Source organism: Labrus bergylta, chromosome 10, assembly GCF_963930695.1.
Source record: "Labrus bergylta chromosome 10, fLabBer1.1, whole genome shotgun sequence".
NCBI lineage: Eukaryota > Metazoa > Chordata > Actinopteri > Labriformes > Labridae > Labrus > Labrus bergylta.
The window spans coordinates 872,830-893,893 of record NC_089204.1 but is presented as its reverse complement, the minus strand read 5'-3'; the positions used below and the strand labels follow the sequence as shown (position 1 = coordinate 893,893).

General features: G+C 38.0%; 1 protein-coding gene across 2 annotated transcripts; it reads left to right on the top strand.

Moving 5' to 3' along the window:
• The first annotated feature begins 938 nt into the window (after positions 1-938).
• Positions 939-20,250, top strand: ret (ret proto-oncogene receptor tyrosine kinase). Of its 2 annotated transcripts, none has more exons than XM_065959603.1 (20): positions 939-1,211; positions 10,932-11,177; positions 11,348-11,641; positions 11,924-12,162; positions 12,259-12,454; positions 12,539-12,738; positions 13,624-13,906; positions 14,225-14,356; positions 14,624-14,734; positions 14,868-14,981; positions 15,102-15,346; positions 15,444-15,591; positions 15,687-15,794; positions 15,870-16,084; positions 16,250-16,372; positions 16,456-16,526; positions 17,362-17,499; positions 17,646-17,733; positions 18,277-18,424; positions 19,282-20,250. In XM_065959603.1, exons 1-20 carry the CDS (start codon positions 1,142-1,144, stop codon positions 19,437-19,439), a joined length of 3,327 nt encoding a protein of 1,108 aa, XP_065815675.1. In that variant the 5' UTR covers positions 939-1,141; the 3' UTR covers positions 19,440-20,250. The 2 variants fall into 2 exon arrangements, with proteins under 2 accessions (XP_065815675.1, XP_065815674.1); XM_065959602.1 differs by having other exon boundaries at positions 940-1,211; positions 17,646-17,745.
• The last annotated feature ends 814 nt before the right edge of the window (positions 20,251-21,064 follow it).

Below are 21,064 nucleotides of genomic sequence, written 5' to 3'. Positions count from 1 at the left end.
TTTAGTTTTTTTTCTTCTCTTTATATTCCATGGTTGCTTCTCAAATTTTAATAACTCAACTTTCTTAAGGTTAGGAAATGAGAGACGTATTTTTGTATAAGCCATTTGGATACTAATGAGACAAACCTAGAAAACAAGAAACCATGTGCAATAATTAAAAATGATAACGTCCTCACAGTTAACATGTCTGTTTCCTCTGCAGCCCAGTGAGCTCCTGTGTTTTTACTCCATGTAGAGACATTGATTGGAACTATTGCTGTTGGATTGACTGGTGTCCTGCCCTGAGGCTGAAGCAATGCATCACTCCACACCATCCAGTCACAGAGAGACCTCTCAGTGTAATGTGGTCTTGGAAACACTCTTAAGACATGTGAGGAAAAGGTCACACAGCTTAAATACAGCTGATCTTACAGTTTAGCTTGTCTCCTTTGTTAGCATTAGCAAAGTAATTAACTTCAAATCTTTGGGTGAAATTGTAATATCCATGGGGTTTAGGTCCAGCAAAATGAAGTGAAATGGTTAATTTTGTCAATATGTCAAGTCTAAGCAGAGTTTGTTGCTGGGCCACTGACTGAAGCCTTGAAGCCAAAAATAAACTGGAATATGATGTCATAGTTAAGTTACAGGTGAAAAACATCTTAAATAATTATTAAATAATATATATACATCACTATTACTAATATTAATAGCTATGCTGTGATAACTGGTAATTCCAATTAGCCTACTATATTTGATTTCAACCAGTGCCTAAAGCTTAAGTACCAAACAGATGATAATAATAATCATCCCTCTGCAGAGTGTTAATGAGATGACTGACCTGCTGTTACATTTTGCTCTTAAATTTCCTGTTTGCTCTGCCGCCTACTGCTGCGGAAGCAGCGGGGCAGTGAGTAGCCTAGTGAAGCAGTGAACCCCCCCTCCCCGCCCCCTCCCCCGGCCAGCCAAGCAGCCAGCCCAGCAGCACACAGCAACGCGTCCATGGGACACTGAGGACTTCATCTGGATACCCGGAGCCAAGCAAACGGCCACTGGTTTATGCAACGTATTGGTTTTATCGGCTCGGCTTTTTTTGTATCGTGGTTCGAAGGAACTTTTTTCAAACGCATTAACATATACAAACTTTCACTTATGGTTCGCGAGTATGTGGTCAAGTTGTGGTTTCTCTCGCGGAAACACCGTTGTGATGGTGGCGGTGGTGCTGCTGCTGGAAGGTAAGGTTCATCATCAGCATTACATCCAACATAAAGAGACCTCAAGGTGATGTTGGGAATACTTTTCAATACATGTTGTCCTTTAGTCTTCATTCACATATTTTATTAAATGAAGATAAATACAAAGAAATAAAATACTTTTTTTAATGTTTACTTACTTTAAACCCGTAGCCTACATCAAATATTAAGTTATGGGCCTATAAAGAGTCAGATCAGTGCAAAGTTGTCTTCCAATTAAACATTTAGCCTACTGCTTGCCCCAAAACTGCTTTTTGTGGATGTGGATGATGGTTACAGGTTCATTTGTACGTTTTTACGGATTAAGACATGCTCAAAATTCTTGTAGACTACTATGCAGTAAATATGTTCCTTTCACCTTGATATAGGCCTAACCACAGGTTTTCTAGAAACAAACACAAATATAGTTTTTTTGTTTGGGGGGGGTTAAGAGAAAAATCCAGAAAAGGGAAGATTATATGGGCTTGAACAAGCAGGGCCAGTTGGCTTTGATTGTAGATGTCAAAGGTGAAATATGTTTAAAATTCGTTTCATGTGTAAAATTTCCATGCTAAATTGTGGCTACCTGAAGCTGAGTTTTAAGTATTTTCTTATAGCCTATCTGAAAACACATGGACACCAATGCCAGCACTGTTATGTGTTGCAGAAAGTGATACTTGGACTGCAACTGGCTGTTATGCATGGTATGGCACATTGGTCAAATGAATACAGCCATATATCATAATATCATAATCCTATTCACAATCCCAGAGCCCAACTGTACCAACACTGTCCTGCCTGCAAGCTATATTTAAATTGTCTCTCATAGCTCAGGAGCGTGCAAATCCAAATGCGTAGCAAGTATGTAAGATGTGAGGCTTGGACAAGTATACTGTATATCCAACTTTGTGGAAAACCTGAATTTATTTTTGGATTTAAAAATAGTCCTAACAGAAAATATTTTAAAATGCTGCCATCAAACTGTAGAATAAGAGGGTAAAAGTGAGATCATCATCACAGTCTTCAAGAACTGATGTTTGAAATGAGGGTGTTCATTTTAATGTTAATTGGTCAGTGCTGTTAAATGACTGCAAAAGGGGCCTTAACAAACAAGGTCTGTCTAATTGCCAGGAGAGTTGATGAATCTATAAATGCAGATTACAAGGTGGTGTGAATGTTCTCTGGTTAGTTTCCAATATGACAGACAGATATAATTGTCAGTGGAAAGGGGATGATAGATGTTAAAACCCCTACTACACTAAAGATGATTGTCCTATCACATACCTTACAATACAATATTGAAATCTCACGTCTTCCTTGTTCTGCACATAAGTTCATTGAAGCTGGCTCTTCATCTCATATTTTTTGTTGACCATAGTGTGATTTGGCATGTCAAGGAGATGATGAAATCTACACCCTACATAATAGTGGAACCCCTCACCTGCCTCAGTGGAAAAAAAAAAGACCTACACTCGTACAGAGAGGTGAAGAGGCAAGCTGCAGGCAGGTGTGCAGCAGCTGCTCCTATCTCTGGGCAAACACAGGCTGTTTGTTTTCTTTAGGAAAATATCGGCTGTTGGAAGACTGCACACACCATTTAAATTGCAGGTTTGACGTTGACTGCCCTGAAAGCAACACATCTGATTGATTTGGCTGACAGTAAATGTTATTTTTGACTGCCATTTGTCCTTAAGAATAATACAGTTCTCCACTGCACTTACAAATATCTAAGTTAACCAGAATGGTTTTATTTTTGGATATTTTCTCAGGGTAAAGAGAAATGTAGGCTATACATACTGTGACTGATTAGTTCATTTAGATTTTATTTTTTGATGTCACCAAGAAGCATTTGGATTATACTGTAGATCAAGAAGGATATATATTTATATATATATATTCTATGGTGTTTTTATTTTAAATGGAGGCACAGGGTGATTCTCATGGACGTGTTAATTAGTAGGTAAACAAAATACTAAAAGTTGAAACTCAATTGTACCTTTCATGACTAAACTCAGGGAAAGCTTTTATCAAAATTAAGCAAATCATCTTCTTCACAAACACTTAATTCATAATTTCCCCAAGAAGAGGCACACGTGTTTTCACATAAAAGTATGGATCTGTTTATCTTCCATTGTGACATTTAGCTTTTACCATTCTTTGCACTCAGACCTTCAAAATCTTAAGCAAGCATCCCCCTTTGACGATGCTACAAGAAATCCAAGGTCTGCTGCTGGTTTTCATCAGCATCTTTTGCTTTTGAGAAGGGCCAGACCAATAAATCCCATGTGATTTGTGTTGCTATTTGATTTAGCTCCTTATTACATTATGATGTCGTAAAGCTTTTGTTTTGTGCTGTTCATGGATGCATTAAATCTTGTCAGTTTTCCACCACTGACACTACCTCTATTTTAATATAATTGGTTAACATCAAGATAAAAACATTTTTTGATGCAGAGGTTCTCCTTCATCATCTGTGAACAGCGTTGCTTCCCCTGTGAAGGGCAATAAGAAAGCACTGGATCACTAATATTACACAGGCATTGATTAGTGTTTAGTTTTTTAAAGTTTAAAGATTTTAAACTTGATTTGAAGAAATTGTGACAACAAATACACAAATGTAACTTCTGACACCTTGCCAACCTCATGAGCTCTACCCATATCTCACCCTATCCCTCCACAGACAGTAGGCTACAATTGCTAAGCTTATCAAAGATAGTTTTTATGATAGAACAATTAAATTCAAAATAAAATATGCTGTCTTTTGTAAATGAAGCTAATGCCTATTGGAAGAGTCAGTAAAAAAAGTAGCATCATCCCTCAAAGCTTTATTACAATTTCAGCCTTTCAAGGTTTACATTTTGCCACTTTGTTTTCAATGCAAATTTGCTAAAATATTTACCAAGATGCATTTAAAATCACATTATATATATCTTTTCCAAAACAGACAGGTATGCTTTATAAATATCATATCACCTTGATGGACGCCTTCATTATTAGCCTACTGCCATTGCTTAGACTCCCAACCTCTAACTGATAACAATCATTTAGTGATGCTGCGTTGCATGGATGCTGCTCCTACCTGTCAAAGCTCTCTGTCTGATCCTCTAGTCAGTTCAGGGTCACGCTTCCCTCTAGTGCACGGATATAATCTAATTTGCTGTGGTGAAAGGACAAAGAGACATTGATTGAGATTTCGCCCCTGGGGCATTTAGTCCTCTCATTTCACATGGGTCTTGACAAGTTATTTTCCAGTCGCCTAGCGATGCATGCTGTGTTTGACCCAACAAAACAGAGAACAAGCCTAGCTCATTTGGTGTCACTGGTTGTGTGACTGCAGAAGTGGATGTAGGTGAACGTAGATTTTTTGCAAGCTGTTGATGCTAACAGTATAAGTCTAAAATGTAAAAATTGAATCTGAAATATAATTCAGGTTATAGTTTTTTTTTATCCCACCATGGAATCTCTCAAGGTTCATTTGTTTAATCATTTACTAATTGAAGTAGACAGACATATTGGAAATGATTCTGCCTTTGACTCCTACCATCTCTACTACCAGAAACTCAGAGAGCTTCACTTCCAAATATACTGGAAGTATATGGCGGCTCATAATATACAGTTGTATCAAACATTTAATGGCAAATCACATAAGTCATCTTTACAATGTTCTGATAGTTGGATTGAAATATTTAATGTTCAAATCCAAAACAACCGTTAAATGGCTAAGTGGAAATAAAAATAATTTATTTTTTGAAGTGGTTTACTGGTTTCAAATTCCCATCAAACTCAGCTGTCATAATAAGCAAATGTTAGCATGTGAAACTACAATAAATCAATCAATCTTTATTATTTGTATAGCGCCAATTCATAACAAGTGTTCAAGTTATCTCGAGACACTTTACAAAAAGCAGGTAAAAGACCTTACAATGGCAGAGAGGCAGACACCTTGGGCAAATCAGCTCATGATCAGTCAATCAATCAATAAATTTTTATTTATATAGTGTCAACTCATAACAAGTGTTCGAGTTATCTCGAGACACATTACAAAAGAGCAGGTAAAAAGACCATACTCATTGTTATGTTACAAAAGAGCAGGTAAAAGACCTTACTCATTGTTATGTTACAAAAAGCAGGTAAAAGACCTTACTCATTGTTATGTTACAAAAAGCAGGTAAAAGACCTTACTCATTGTTATGTTACAAAAAGCAGGTAAAAGACCTTACTCATTGTTATGTTATAAAAGAGCAGGAAAAAGACCTTACTCATTGTTATGTGACAAAAGAGCAGGTAAAAGACCTTACTTATTGTTATGTTACAAAAAGCAGGTAAAAGACCTTACTCATTGTTATGTGACAAAAGAGCAGGTAAAAGACCTTACTTATTGTTATGTTACAAAATGCAGGTAAAAGACCTTACTTATTCAATTCAGTTCAATTCAATTCAGTTCAATTCAATTCAATTCAATTCAATTCAGTTCAATTCAATTCAATTCAGTTCAATTCAATTCAATTCAATTCAATTCAGTTCAGTTCAATTCAATTCAATTCAATTCAATTTCAATTTCAATTTCAATTCAATTCAATTTATTTGTATAGCGTCAACTCATAACAAGTGTTATCTCAAGACACTTTACAAAAAGCAGGTAAAAGACCTTACTTATTGCTATATTACAAAGACCCGGCCTATCCCTCATGAGCACTTTAGCAAAGCAGCAAAAGTTACAGTGGTAAGACAAAAACTGCCTTATTAAAAGGCAGAAATCTTCAGACTGGATCCCTGGCTCATGACGAAACAGCCTTCACAGGCCTAGACCGCGCCGGGCTTGGAAGGGGACAGGGGGAGAGATGGGATAAGATGCAGGAAGAGGGATAGGGAGCAAGGGGGTGGGGGGAGGCAAGCCGTCCATCAACAATCCGGTGGGGAGGGGGTTTGTTCTGGCAAGCTGTCCAAATGATGAACAGACATCTACCGAAACTGTGCCGGGCTTGAAAATGGGATAGGGGGAGATGGGATAAGATGCAGGAAGAGGGATAGGGAACAAGGACATAATTCGCTTGACAATATGCTAACCATCACAATGTTATTGTAATTATCAAGTGATCATTTTTGCATAATGGTAATAGGCATTTATCTCTCACATCTGCTGTGCATGACTATAGCTTTGCAGAGCTGCCATCAAAAATGTCACCTCTCTTGGAAAGCCGTGAGGGGTCTGTTGGTCTTGGCCTTGCTTGTACAGGTTTTCTTTATTTGGATGTTGTTAGTAGGACAGATCACAATAATAATAGCATTTGAAAAAGTCAACAAAATACAATATAACTAGTTGGTTAGATGTATTTTGCCACAGGCAGCTACTGTATCTGCCTATACTTGTGTTGTTTATAAATCTGATGCCATTCACATCCAGGGATGTTTTGTCAAAGCAGAGACTACCTCATCAAACATTGTCTGGAGCTCTATAATTTACCACATGTTTAATTTAGATACAATTTCATTCCAACAGGAATTCTTAAACTGCATTTGTAGGTTAACTAACCCCTAAGGGGATGATCTATTAGATTTCTTAATGACTGGTGAACATAGTCCATTGAATCTCAGCTCTTCTATTCTCTAAGAGGTAATGTGATTACATTATAGGGTTATTGATTAGGATGTTACTATATGCGTCATGGCACTCTAAGTAATCTACCTGCAGCTTGACTTCCTTTTTCCAAACTGCCATCAAATTTTGTATTGCTTTGATGAAAAGTTTGTTGAATGCATCATCATGCCAGGAAATGACTTTCTTTCCTTATTGCACTATGTTGTTTAGAAATTGAAAGAATCACATTCCAGGCTATATTAAATCTAGATTCTGGATCCAGATTGCTTTGTCAAAGCGATCATTCATAATGGCACAGGAGACCAAGAGGCCATTTGATAATTATAGTTTTTATAAATTGAAATAAAGCCGAGTTTAGCTTTTCGGTTAATTTAGTCCTTGATGAGTACTACTCCTATAAATGTTATATCTTTGGAAGCAGAGTAATCATGCAAGGTTTCAGAGTGAAGTTACATTCATTGAATTTGTATCAACATGATCTAAATAGGTACAATATTCTTCAATACTTCTAGCTGCAACCACTTTGTAATTGTTAGATTATTCGTAAATGCATGTCGACGGACTCAAATGTTGTATTGGCCATGAAATGAAATATGTGCAGTAGATGTTATAATTGTGTGGCTATGCAATTACCCAAGTGTTTTCATCATATGAATCAGAGATGATTTAATGCATGCAGCCATCAGCCTTGCTCTAGTCTTGTCAGTGGAATACAATCAGCATCATCAATGATTAGTAGAGTTATTGATTAGCCTGATACATGGCTGTTTGTTACCAGAGACAGATGCAGTTCAAGTTGACCTTGGGAATAGAAAGGGCACGGGACTGAGCTCCTGCCATACAAGCTCCTGTTTACCAGCAAGATTATTGAGAATTGTCACACAGTGAGATTAGTGAGATTGTCATACAGTTTTCACAGCTGACATGGATGCTCAGTAAGGATGTCTGGGTGAGACTTTCAGACCTGCTCTGTAAGTTGAATTAGCAAGCCTTTGGATTAGTGTAGCACATGAGCTCATAGCTGGTAAATCTGTCAGCCGAAGCACACATTGAGCTAATTGAGTTTTTGTCTTTGTCTGGGACAACATAAAGGGCACCACACCCTCTCAGCTCTGAGCCAGTCCTAGACTCACCTTGACTGACTGAGCTCATGATTTCAGGTTTTCCTGATGAGCATGTGTCCTTTTTGCCTTTCAACAGTTAAAATATTAAAATTGAAACATGAAAGATTTGACATAAGAAAAGTGCTATGATCAAATGCTATCGGAAAGAACATATGTGTACAGTTCAGTAAGAGGGTTTACAATTGTTTTTTAGTTTTTTTTTTACAGATGATGTATGATTTCAAATTCACTACCTACTCAGTACATGATAATTGTTGTAAACACAGACTGCTAAAGCAGTCATCCTGTTCAAACACTATCATTGTTTGCAAACGAATGATACTATAGCTTTTGAAGAAATGACAGTTAATGTAAAAATTCAGTTTTGTATGATTCTAAGGCTGCTGATGCCCTGCTTATGATGTTATTGTTTACACACTTTGAGTTAAGTGGGTCAGGCTGTTCCCAAATAAGTATGCTTTTTACATCATCAATCAATCAGTCAATCAATGAATCAATCAATCAATTTTTATTTGTATAGCGTCAACTCATAACAAGTGTTATCTCGAGACACTTGGCAAAAAGCAGGTAAAAGACCTTACTCATTGTTATGTTACAAAAAGCAGGTAAAAGACCTTACTCATTGTTATGTTACAAAAAGCAGGTAAAAGACCTTACTCATTGTTATGTTACAAAAAGCAGGTAAAAGACCTTACTCATTGTTATGCTACAAAAAGCAGGTAAAAGACCTTACTCATTATGTTACAAAAAGCAGGTAAAAGACCTTACTTATTGTTATATTACAAAGACCAGGCCTGTCCATCATGAGCACTTTAGCAAAGCAGCAAAAGTTACAGTGGTAAGAAAAAACTGTCTTATTAAAAGGCAGAAATCTTCAGGCTGGATCCCCGGCTCATGACGAAACAGCCTTCACAGGCCTAGACTGCCCCGGGCTTGGAAGGGGACAGGGGGTAGTAGATGTAGAGATGTGGACATGTAAATACATGATTGTTACAGAGATGTGAGAGCAATACCAAGACTAAAAATGATAATTTAACCAGCTCTGCATCTTTATATATCCAAGCAGATATAAATGTCATTAGTATTATATTTCCGTCTTTCTTGTGCATCTTTCAGGGAAACCAAGGAAGGTGAGTCATGCTCTGTGGTCATCGTGGCTTCACGGATGCGATTATGCTAAAAGAGAGGCCTACTTGATCTATTAACTTAATCAGTTTTGATATAAATGGCTTGCTTTTGATTGGCATCACTCCTTGAAATAAATTGAACTCCAAGGCCATTATTGTTAACATTTTTAGTTACCATTGGGTGCATCCTTTTGTTTACAGATCTGCTGTCTTCTTCTCTGTTTAATCATAATGTGTTCCTGAAATTATTTTTCTTAATGTCTGTTTAAAAAAGAGAGAGTGTATATTGTCCTGGCTCTTAAAAATGCAACTGGATCCAGGAGCGCATGATCTCATCTAATGTGTACAAAAACAGCCTGATAATGAAAACGCTGCAGTTTTCTTTGGCCCTGTGTGTGTGTGTGTGTGTGTGTGTGTGTGTGTGTGTGTGTGTGTGTGTGTGTGTGTGTGTGTGTGTGCGCGTGTAGGATAATGGCTCCACCTAATGGCCATTTGAAGAATAGCAGTTTTACTATGCATTTGTATTAAAATGTATATTAGTACCAGATTTTTTCACATTAAAAATATCCGAAACATTTTTATTTTTTTCCGCTTTTTTGCTTATATATATATATATATTTTAGTCATTTCAGTTCTACTTGACCAAGTTTGATACCTATTAATGATGCAATTCTAAATTCACCTGACTTATTTTGAATTTTTCTAAGTAATATGAATCATCTGCCTTTTTGATTTATGATTTTAGTCTCTAAGAACTAATGGTTGAATAATCATAATACTGATTATTAAGCTATGCCCGTGCCTGTTTAAATATAAAGATGAATTCTTGTTTTTTTTATTTTGTTGTATTATTTCCTGTGATTTGTTTAACTGTACCCATATTTTTGCCTCTATGCTTTTTGTTCCATATAATTTGTTAAGATATTTTTATGTTGCTCACTGTCTTAAGTATACTGCAATTTAACGTTCTCTAAGAAGACGTATCTGGGCGCAGAGTTGATGTCGGGGTTGATGTCTGAAAGGTTCTAACATGGTCGTGTTCAATTATTAAATGAAAAATCACAAAACTGAATCCCTCCATCATAGCAACAAACATGCAGCCTGGTGTTTGTTTCTCTCCCTGAAGACCTTTTTTTAAAGGGCTGCAGCTTTCCTGGGTGTATGTACATCCTTCAGGAAGGACAGCCTTAATTTATCCATCAGCCAGGCCTCCTATCATCCAACCCCCACAAAATTCAATCAATGTCTGAAACCAGAGCAGTGGACTCAACTGCAGAACAGAAATAGAAAATCAAGTTTTGCTGCCTGCTAATGACATTAGTGCTTTCCCTAAATGGTTACCTACCGTCATTAAAGAGGAAGACAGCAGGGATATAATTACAGGAGAAACACTCACATATCCATTTCCCTGTAAAACATTCTGACTGTATTGATTACCACAACAGACATGCTCCCATACTCCCATATGGCAGATAATGATTAATTCCTCAGCATATCATGTTATCGCTTATAATGAAACTTCTCAAGGTGAAAACAAGGAGAATCAGAAGCCACATGGTTTGAACACAACATAAATGAATTAAACAAGCTGCTACTCCTTTCAATTTCTGTAAACTGTGAAGATGGAAAACATATAAGAGAAGACGTTTTCAATTTGTGTTCTGACAGCATTATCAGCAGATATTATTCCACCAAAGAGAAGATGTCAGTCTAATGCTGTTATCCTGTCATGTAATAGGTCACAGTCTTAGCTTTATTAGGCTTTATTTTCACTATGAAATCCTTGTTCATTGGGATATAATCAAATCTCCTTTTGACTCCCTTGGCTGACTGTTTTGTTAACATCTGGACAAATCATGTCTTATTTCTGCAGGGGCAACTGGGCTGTACTTCCCTCAGAATGAGTATATTGAGACGGTGTATGTTGGCCAGCAGGCAGGGACTCCTGTCCTTCAGGTCCATGCCATGCTGGACAGCCAATCTGAGCAGCCACATTTCTACCTGTGCTGGACAAGCCCTCTCAGACGGCCAGCATACAGCTCCTGGTTCAATCTGGACGTCAACACTGGAATACTATCCTTGAACAAAACCCTAGAGGAGAGTGACTTTGCATTACTATGTGAGTGGAATACAAGCATTGTAATGGTAATATATAGTCACATTTCAGTGCCAAGTAGCTGCCATAAAGGAGAGCAATTCTAATGTATAAAGCCTTTGACTTTAGAATCATAATGTTATTGGTGGAGTGAAAATGCTTCCCTTTGTTGATTTTGCTTTGTGTCTCATCAGCTCAAAAGTCATGGTCTGTAAAGAAGCTGTTGCTGCATGTCATGGTGTTACGGAGCTTCACCAAGAAGTCCCAGTGCATCAACAGAAACTCCCCTCGGATCATCCTGGACTTTGTCAACGCCACAATCCCTCAATGTGCTCAGACAGACATGAAGGAACTGTGCTTCCCACATAGAGACACCTCCAACCCACACATCATGGAGAACAGGTTCCCTGAGGCCCTCCGACAACTGAGACGTCTCACCAGGCTCAGCGTCTGCCCAAACTACACCATATCTTACACTGTGGAATCAGGTGAGAGGAATATACACTGTAGCATTAAGAAAAGAAAACTTCAGTTCTTTAGCAATAAGATGCACCATAATTCACTTAAAAAAAAGTCAGGATTTGGCTGCTACAACCTTTGTTGGTCTGTTATGACTTTAATTGTTGTTAATTTTAGAAAGCTTTAGGTAAATGTTGCTTCTTCTACATTAGTTCAGCATTTTACAGTCAATTCAAGTCATTACACCTATATGTCATTTCTGAGTTAGTAAATTCAGTATATTCAGTGGGATGATGTGCTTTTGTCCACAGACACCCCAGCTCCCTTTATTGTAAATGAGAACACCACAGAGCTACTGGTGACTGCCTCATTGGACCGGGAAGAGAGTGAACGCTACAGGCTCCTGTTGGTTTGCACAGTCAGGACAGAAACAGTCATCACCAAGGTGGAAACATCACTGGATGTTTTTGTAAATGATGAGGATGATAATGCACCTTTTGTGAATGGATCAGACTCTGCAGATATTATCATCAGCTTTAATCGGACGAAGGTGAGAAAAATAAATTACTACATTTGAGTATTTGATGGGCACATTGTTAGATCGTTTTATTCCTTTACATCCTTTCCTGTTTTTCCCCATGCTCAGGGTGGCTCATTCGGGACACTGTTTGTCTTTGACAAGGATTTAACCCCCATCTATCCAATAGACCAGAGTCACAATAAGTATGTAGGGACTGTGCTTAATAGTGATCCATGGATAAAGGAAACATTTGATGTAAAAGGCACCTTTAGTGAAAAAAAAGCTGCTGATGGAGGCATTCGTGAGACCATTCACAACTACCGTAAGTGACCTGGAGCCACTTAAATGTTTCTGTTTTTATGGACACTGTTGTCTCCAACATACTTTTCATGTCTTCTGGTTCAAGAGCTTGTCCTGAAGAGGAACCTGTACGTGACAGAGAATCACACCCTCCAGCTGGACTATCTGGTCAATGACACCACCTACCCCGGTCCAGAGGGAACAGTGCTGCTTCACTTCAACATCACCATCTTACCAGTGAAGATCCACTTTGCCAACATCACTCATATGTTCACATTGACACGCAGAGCATCTACGTATGCTCAGGTAACATTACCTTCACTTCCTTTATGACCCTATTTAAGCCCAGAGGCATCTGGGCTATATATATATTAAAAAAAACATGTTTCAAGATTATGTACAAAATAATCAGAAAAATACTTAAAAGTTGTGCTGAAAGGCAAAATAAAAATAAAATAAAATAAACAATAACTGTCAATGTATGAAATAGTTGGTTCATCTCCTGCCTAACCCTTTACTTACTATATCATTTAGAAAAATGAGATGAGAAATTCTTTGGAGCATGGTAGGAGCAGAAATGTGTGAGGAGTTAGTCAGAGACAGAGATTAGACGACATGGAAGAAATTATATTCCTCAATGTTTTGCTGCAGATAAATCCTAACTTGTTTACTCTCGGTTGAGGGCAGGATTGAAACAGTAGATCAGAATCAGAAGAATCAGCTTTTTTGGCCATGTATGCTTACACACACAAGGAATTTGTCTTCAGTAACTGCTCTCAAAAATTACAACATTAAATATAAACATAATATAAGCAAAAAGACTAATATATACATATAATATATACAAGGCTCAATAAGACAAGAGTGTAGTGGTGAGTAGGGGAGCACAAGTACTAGAGAGTGCAGTACCGTGGCAACCATCCGCAGCGCCATCTTGGTACATCAGATGGCAGTGTTGAGACATTTTTGACCTATGAGGAGCAATTCTTTTTTATATATTGAATAAAATCTACAGCAGCAGCATTGATTTGTTTCATCAGTTCAGTGATATGGCTTAGTTTACAGCTATGTTTAAATGTGCAGTAGTTCTTTACTCAGCTCCTATGTGCCCTTAAATGTTCTTGCATTATACTCAACTTTATATTGTTATCTAATAAATCAAATGTCATCCCTTGTTAAATGTCCTCATAGGTTGGCAGAGTATGTGTGGAAAACTGCCAGAAGTTTGATGGGTTCACTGTCACTTACCGGCTTGAGGTGCCCGATAAGAATGTGTCTGCTGATGTGCAGGCCTGCTACGCAGCTGTAAGCATCACCCAGGCCACAGATGAGATGTGGGGACTGCTCTATGTGAATGACTCAGAGGCACTGCGCAGGCCCGAATGCCAGGATTTGCAGTATCTAGTTGTAGCTCAGGAGCAGAACACACAGCTAGAGGCCAGCACGCAGATCCACATCATACTTGATGTTGAAGGTGAGACCCTCACAGCTGAGCTCTACTTTAAATTTCACAGATTTTAGGAGAGAAATGGTTCAGTTCTTCACGTCATTATGCTTACAGCTCATGTCCGTGCTTATCTTAAATCAACATTTTTAAACTGCGCCTTGCATGCTTATGTCTAAAGGCAAGATAAATAGTCCTAGTTTTCTTTGAAACAGTAATCAAGGAGAAAATATTTCTTTCTTATTCAGTATGGAGTAAGCAACAAGCTGAGTCATTGCACATTCACATTCTTTAAATGTTTTTTTTTTTATGTTGGATCATGTGTGTTTCTTGCATTCTTGCACATAGCCAACAAGGCCAGTCAGGGGGACCAGCCATTCCTGTCCTGTGCAGAAAATAGACATCGTGGAAAGTGTGAGTCTGTTCGAGGCCTTGGGGCAACAACAGGGAGATGCCAATGGAGGCAAGGCAATGAGAAAGGTGCATTTTATTTGATTAAAACTCAAAAACTATAACATCTTGCCTCATTTTTTATTACATCAGTGAATCATACATGTATATATCATGAAATATATGAGACAGAGAGTAACTCACCCTAATCAGTTGATCATTGCGCTAATGTCCCTTGATGGCAGTACGAACAACCCCATATGATGACTAAAGAAAGTCCTCACAGTGATGTTTTATTCCACCTTAAAGGTCTTTTTGAGTCAAACATTAAAACATTTCGCTCATATTCCTTTACAGTTATATCTGAGAATTACTCGACCTGTTCCCCTGACCTAAAGACATGTCCAGATGGTTTTTGTGATGCAATTGAAAGCAAAGATTCATCAATATGCCCACAAGACTGTACAAGTAAGAGAACACATGCCATGCTTATCATCACACTAATAAACAAATAAAAGCTGCAAAGCCCTTATTTCTTACATGTATATACATGTAAGATTATTTTGTATGTTACTTTTTGACATTCTTACTTATTCTTAAGAGGAAACTGTAATCGGAGGACATGAACGAGGCTTGAGGAACGGAATCCAGGCTGGTTATGGAACCTGCTACTGCTATGCTGAGAGATGCTTCTGTGAGAAGGAAGATGTAGAGGGTGAGATATCATAAGTCACTGCCTGTTATAAAGTCATATACTACATCTTCTCAAGAATTAAACATAAAAGGATTTCTGCTTTCCTGAAAAATGACGATTGTGCAATATTCTCTTCTCTAGAGACGATATGTGACGACATGTGTAAAACCATCATCGCCACAGCGTTGCTCCTGTCCTTCATCGTTTCAATCATCATGTCATCATATTTCATACATCGGTACCACAAGAACTCTCCTAAGCCCCCGATTGCCTCTGCTGAGATGACTTTCCGCCGGCCGGCTCAGGCCTACCCCATTAGCTTCCCTGCAAATAACATACGACGGGGCTCACAGGAATCCATTGAAACAGACACCTTTAAAATACCTGTAAGTTGCTTCGACAGCATGTGGCACGCTTTTCTGCGTTGTATATTGAATTGGTAAAGAAGTTGGTTTTTTTTAAAATAACAATGTTTTTCAACAGGAGGATCCTAAGTGGGAGTTTCCTCGTAAAAACCTTGTACTTGGCAAGACTTTGGGAGAAGGTGAATTTGGAAAAGTTGTCAAAGCAACAGCATTCAGGCTTAAAGGGAAGGCTGGATACACTACTGTGGCTGTGAAAATGCTTAAAGGTAAGACAGACAGATAGCAGAAATGATGGGAAAGTAATTGTGTGTGAGGAGTGAATGTCTTCATCATTACAACCACTTCTCTTTCTCCATGATAGAAAATGCCTCCTACAGTGAGCTGCGTGACCTGCTGTCAGAATTTACTTTACTGAAGCAAGTCAACCATCCCCATGTCATAAAGATGTATGGAGCATGCAGTCAGGACGGTAAGACTTCAGTTTACCTGCCAAACATTCATGTGTGTTGCACATGGAGTCTAAGTGCTTCCTTTCTCTGAATAGGCCCATTGTATCTGATTGTGGAGTATGCCAAGTATGGGTCACTGCGCAACTTCCTGCGGGAGAGTCGGAAAGTTGGCCCAAGTTATATGGGCAGGGATGCCAACCGAAACTCCAGCTACCTGGAGAACCCAGACGACAGGGCACTAACCATGGGTGACCTGATCTCCTTTGCATGGCAGATCTCCAGAGGCATGCAATACCTCGCAGAAATGAAGGTATAGCTCAAAAAGTGATACATTCATATTTTCCAAAAGAAATGTATTTTTTAGCTACGGTTTCTGCAAATATTCAAAAATGACAACCCAAGCTGTGTTTTGATTCAAATATTTACAAGAGTCGAAGAGCTTAGACAACTTAAAGTGTTCTTTGTGGTCTGACAGCTTGTCCACAGGGACCTTGCAGCACGAAATGTCCTTGTAGCTGAGGGACGGAAGATGAAGATCTCAGACTTTGGCCTTTCCAGAGACGTGTATGAGGAGGACTCGTATGTTAAGAGGAGCAAGGTAAATGAGAAAGAAGTACTCATTTTATTGTATTTATCAAAATCTTGAAATTAATACTAACATGGTCTCTCTCTGTTCTCCAGGGCCGTATACCTGTTAAATGGATGGCAATAGAGTCCTTGTTTGATCACATTTACACAACACAAAGTGACGTGTAAGTTCGAACAGCATTTACAGGGAAAACTAAGTTTGAAAATACACTCATCGGATTTGTTCCTGGAAGTCAGATCAGAAGATTGAAACTACTTTTGTATCTGTATGATAAATCAATGGTTAGCTTTGCCTAGCAAAATGACTTAGAAACAAATGTGAAACAGCAAAGCTTGGTTTAATGATAACAGGATCAGCTCACAGCCTTTTATAAGAATACATTTTACCACTACATTATCATCTATAATGAACATCAAAAACAAAAACAATGATTGTAAACGGTAAAACCATAGTGCAAAGGAGGCTAGAGAGATAAAGATATTGTGTGAGTGTTTGCTTTTTACACACAAGATAGTAGATCTATTTAGTAGTGTCCATAGATTTGTGAATAACAGTAATTATATTCTTATTTGATTTTATTTGTAAATCTAAACATTAAAGTAAAAAACAACAAAATAGTTATAAATAGCTACAGTGGATTTGCCAGTGTTATAGCAAAGGGATTGTCCTGACACAGTATGATTAGACACACAGCTCTGTTCATGCTATGGTAAAGAAACTGTCATTGTTTCTGGTTCTCTTGGCATAGATTGCTCTATTACAGAACCAGGCCAGAGAGGCGATCAGGCACAGAGCCAGGCTTCATGCTTTCTTGGTTCAACTGGCAATGCATAGTGAAGATTAGACTATATAAACATATCTTCTTATTTTTCTTATCTTTCTGTGGGAAGAAAACTACATAATGGGATTTCCCAAATTGTTGCATTAATAGCATTGAACAGATTTTTACCTTCTTTATTAAATGAAATACTCTTATGAGCTCATGTATTTACTTCCAGCTGGTCCTTTGGTGTGCTGTTGTGGGAGATAGTGACCCTTGGAGGAAATCCATACCCAGGTATTGCTCCTGAACGCCTCTTCAACCTGCTCAAGACCGGCTACAGGATGGAGAGACCAGAGAATTGCTCGGAGGAAATGTGAGCCCCACTTTGTTATTTTCCATTATCTCCTTGTTTCTATTGAGCGCATTAACTCCCATTCACCTTGTTAATCAGTCAGTGGTAAATAAGGACTGTTTTGAGGACGAAAGATACTTACACCATTGTTAAACATTTTCTTGTAGGTATAACCTCATGCTTCGATGCTGGAAGCAAGAAGCAGAGAAGAGGCCGACATTCTCAGACATCAGCAAAGAACTGGAAAAGATGATGGTGAAAAGCAGAGTATGGTGATGCTATATAATACCATATATTAAATTAATCTGGTCTTTCCAGGCTCAGCTGGTCTTAAAAGGCTCAGCTGGACAGTATTGGGGCTTGCTGTTTAGCATCATGTACACATGGACACTAGCTGTCTAACTCTACTTCACAATGAGCCACTCCTCCAGGATGCTTAACATACCATAACAAGTGTTTCATAGGTATTCCTGAAAATGTGGCCTTGGGCGGAATAATCACGGCACATACCAGTCAAGCCCCTGCTGTTGAATTGAGGCTAATAATAGAGAAGTTAAGGGGATGCTGAAACTCCAAGAATGCAGCAAGCTTGTTCTTGGTCTTTATTTAAGTTGATATGTCACTTAATGTAACAAGTAAAGGGGATTCATACATCAAAAAAACTGCAGGATCATTTTCAGTAGACCTCACTGAATGTTTTCTGACATTTAATCTAAGCACCCTGTCCTAGCCCCCCCCCCCCCCCCCCCCCCCATTCCCAGTAATCAACCTAATAACACCTTCATCTGCTTCTGTCAGGATTACCTGGACCTGGCGGCATCCACCCCAGCAGATGCCCTGCTGTACGATGACGCCCTCTCTGAAGAGGACACACCACTTGTGGACTGTAATAACGCCCCCCTCCCTCGAACCCTTCCCTCCACATGGATTGAAAACAAGCTCTATGGTAGAATCTCCCATGCATTTACTAGATTTTAGGAACAGAACACAAAACATAGGCTCAGTTTTTTTTCCACAAAGTTGTCTTTAGCTTTTTCAAAGTCAAGTCTCTGTGACTTTGATCTAGGCATTTCTTTTGCTGACATATCTCCCATTTCATTATAAATGAGAGGTTCAGTGAAAAAAAGATTGTGTCGTGACCTCTTTTTTTAGTTTGGACCTGCTTCTAATGTACATGATGCTCACTAAAATGCTTTAATGTAAATATTGAATATACAATTCATTTGAATTTAAATAGCACTGCTAATACTCATGCTTCATGTGCATTTATTTAAGAACATTTTATAATCCATCACATTTCCATTTCATTATTTATTTTTTATTGGAGGAGTGTAACATTGAAACAGGTCCTTGCTTAATCAATTACTTAAAATGTTTTTTAATTTCAGAATGTCTTAAATGTCCTGACTTTTTAATGTGTATATTAGCTATTAATGATATCACAATGCTGAACAGAGAAACAGTAAAGCTCTTGAATGCCATTCTCTGGTGAGATCCATTTTAAATCAATAACTTATTGTCAGTTTGTATTTTTGAATAGCTACTCGAAGGCAGCTACAGGTCAAATATACAGTCATGAATAGCCTCTAAATCTTACCAAAAAAAAGAAAAAAAAAGATATTGCATCTAACTTTATGCAGCATATACAAATCTCTAACTTTGCATACATGTAATAAATCAAATGCAGCCCTTCAAATCATGTCAGTACTTGTTTTAGAGAGATACAGAGTTTGAATTAAGAGCCTTACTGTACACTGTTGATCTTTCCCTGAGTTCAGAAAAATGATATGTTCTTATTTTTAGGCATGTCATACCCGAACTGGCCAGAGAAGAGCCCGGTACCGCTCATCAGACATGATGCCACTAATCCAGTCTTTACAAGATATGCCAATGATAGTGTTTATGCAAACTGGATGGCTTTGCCTTCACCCGCAAAAGCTGTGGACAAGCTTGATAGCTAAAGACAAACCAACTCTGTTGAAGAGATAACTGATTGGGAGATATGTATATTTCTAAAAGATTGTATATATGTTATCTGATACTAAAGTTGGTCCTTTCTATTTCTGTTGCACGGGTATTCAACGGGTAAACTGGGGTCATTTAAATGCAAAAGCAGCAGATATAGGCCATGCTTTATTCAGCTCTTCAGTACGTCAATTATTACCTCACAGATCATGTTGGCCAAGTAATTCCACTGCATGACTGTTGTACCAGATTGTATGCCAGTGTAAATGTTTTTAAGTGCCTGTGCTGCTTCTACAATAGTCTCAAAATACTAAAGTGTGACTGAAGATTTCATTCCAGCCCAGGAATTAAATGGGACATCTTTACCCTCACCTGTTGTAGGCAGCAGGAGTTGAGTGGACAAAAGCATAATGTTGAACATGTTCTGAAATGTAAAGTTTCTACTTTAGAAGATTGTGCCCCTCAAAATGTTAAAGACCTTTTTTGTGTTTCTCCCACGAGATGATTCAAAACTGATCTTGCCAAAGAAAGTAAAACAGACATGTTTAGTGCACAGTCATCGTGTACCTTGTTTGTTTGTTTTTGTATATGACAATATTACCTTGTGAGTGCTACTCCAGTGTAAGGACATAGGACTAAATGTAGATCGTGACCATGTCTTGTGTCAGACTACTGGTCAATTTTTGATTCACTGTAATGGCAATCTTTGTGGAAAAAGTATGATGTGAACTAACAAGTGTTATCACTACTATGTTGGTTTAATTTAATTTTGTTCCAATTAATAATAAACATTGATAATGTGCAGTATGTGTGTGTACCTCATGTGTCCAAAAAAGGTTCTAGTTGTTTATAACAATGATACAAAGCAACTTATTTTTGGCATTTCACACAAATTGGGCAGCTGTGGCTCACTGGTCATCTCTTAATAGGAAGGTTGGCAGTTTGATCCCCAGCCCCCCAACTCTTCGTAGTGTCCTTAGAAAAGACAATGAAACCCACATTATAGAAACCTTGTTTCTTTTATCCTGAAGGCATAGCCATATGTGAATGTGTGAAGGTGTTTGAGACTTTTTAGGTTTAGTATGTGCTGATATTTCAGTGTAACAATTGAATGGCCTCTTTGTTATTTATGAAAAATAATAGTAGGCATAGTTTTTAAGACGCTGACATCACTTTTAGAGGGGTACGAATAAAATATAGACAAAATATTATACCCACCACACCCATGTATGTTTTCTGGTGATTCTGCTTCCCTTAGAATTATTTGATAAAGGATATTATCCACCGTACTGTATTGACAGCAGATGCAATTCATGGACATTACCAAGATCTCTCTTTTTAGAGTAATATAAATCAGATTCAGCTAATCTGTTGTCACAGATCAGTTTGTGTTTACAAGTTGGAACAGGGGATTTCTAAACAGTATAACAAAGTAGTACGGCCATATCAAATTATTGTAAGTCATTACATTCATAGTAGCCAACCGAAGCAATATATAACATATAAATGACCCTGAGTAGGCTAATACTTTGCTCATGGTGAAATTGAACTAGCTTGATAATAATTGCAAAACAAATATAAACTGGATTGTTTTGTTATATAAAACATTGTGGTATAAAAG

Excerpts from the sequence above, each read along its gene's own strand:
- ret (XM_065959602.1), top strand. The coding sequence starts at position 1,142 with ATGTGGTCAAGTTGTGGTTTCTCTCGCGGAAACACCGTTGTGATGGTG. Across the intron at positions 14,357-14,623 it reads GAGGCAAGGCAATGAGAAAG|TTATATCTGAGAATTACTCG; the intron begins GTGCATTTTATT and ends ATTCCTTTACAG. Across the intron at positions 14,982-15,101 it reads TGAGAAGGAAGATGTAGAGG|AGACGATATGTGACGACATG; the intron begins GTGAGATATCAT and ends TCTCTTCTCTAG.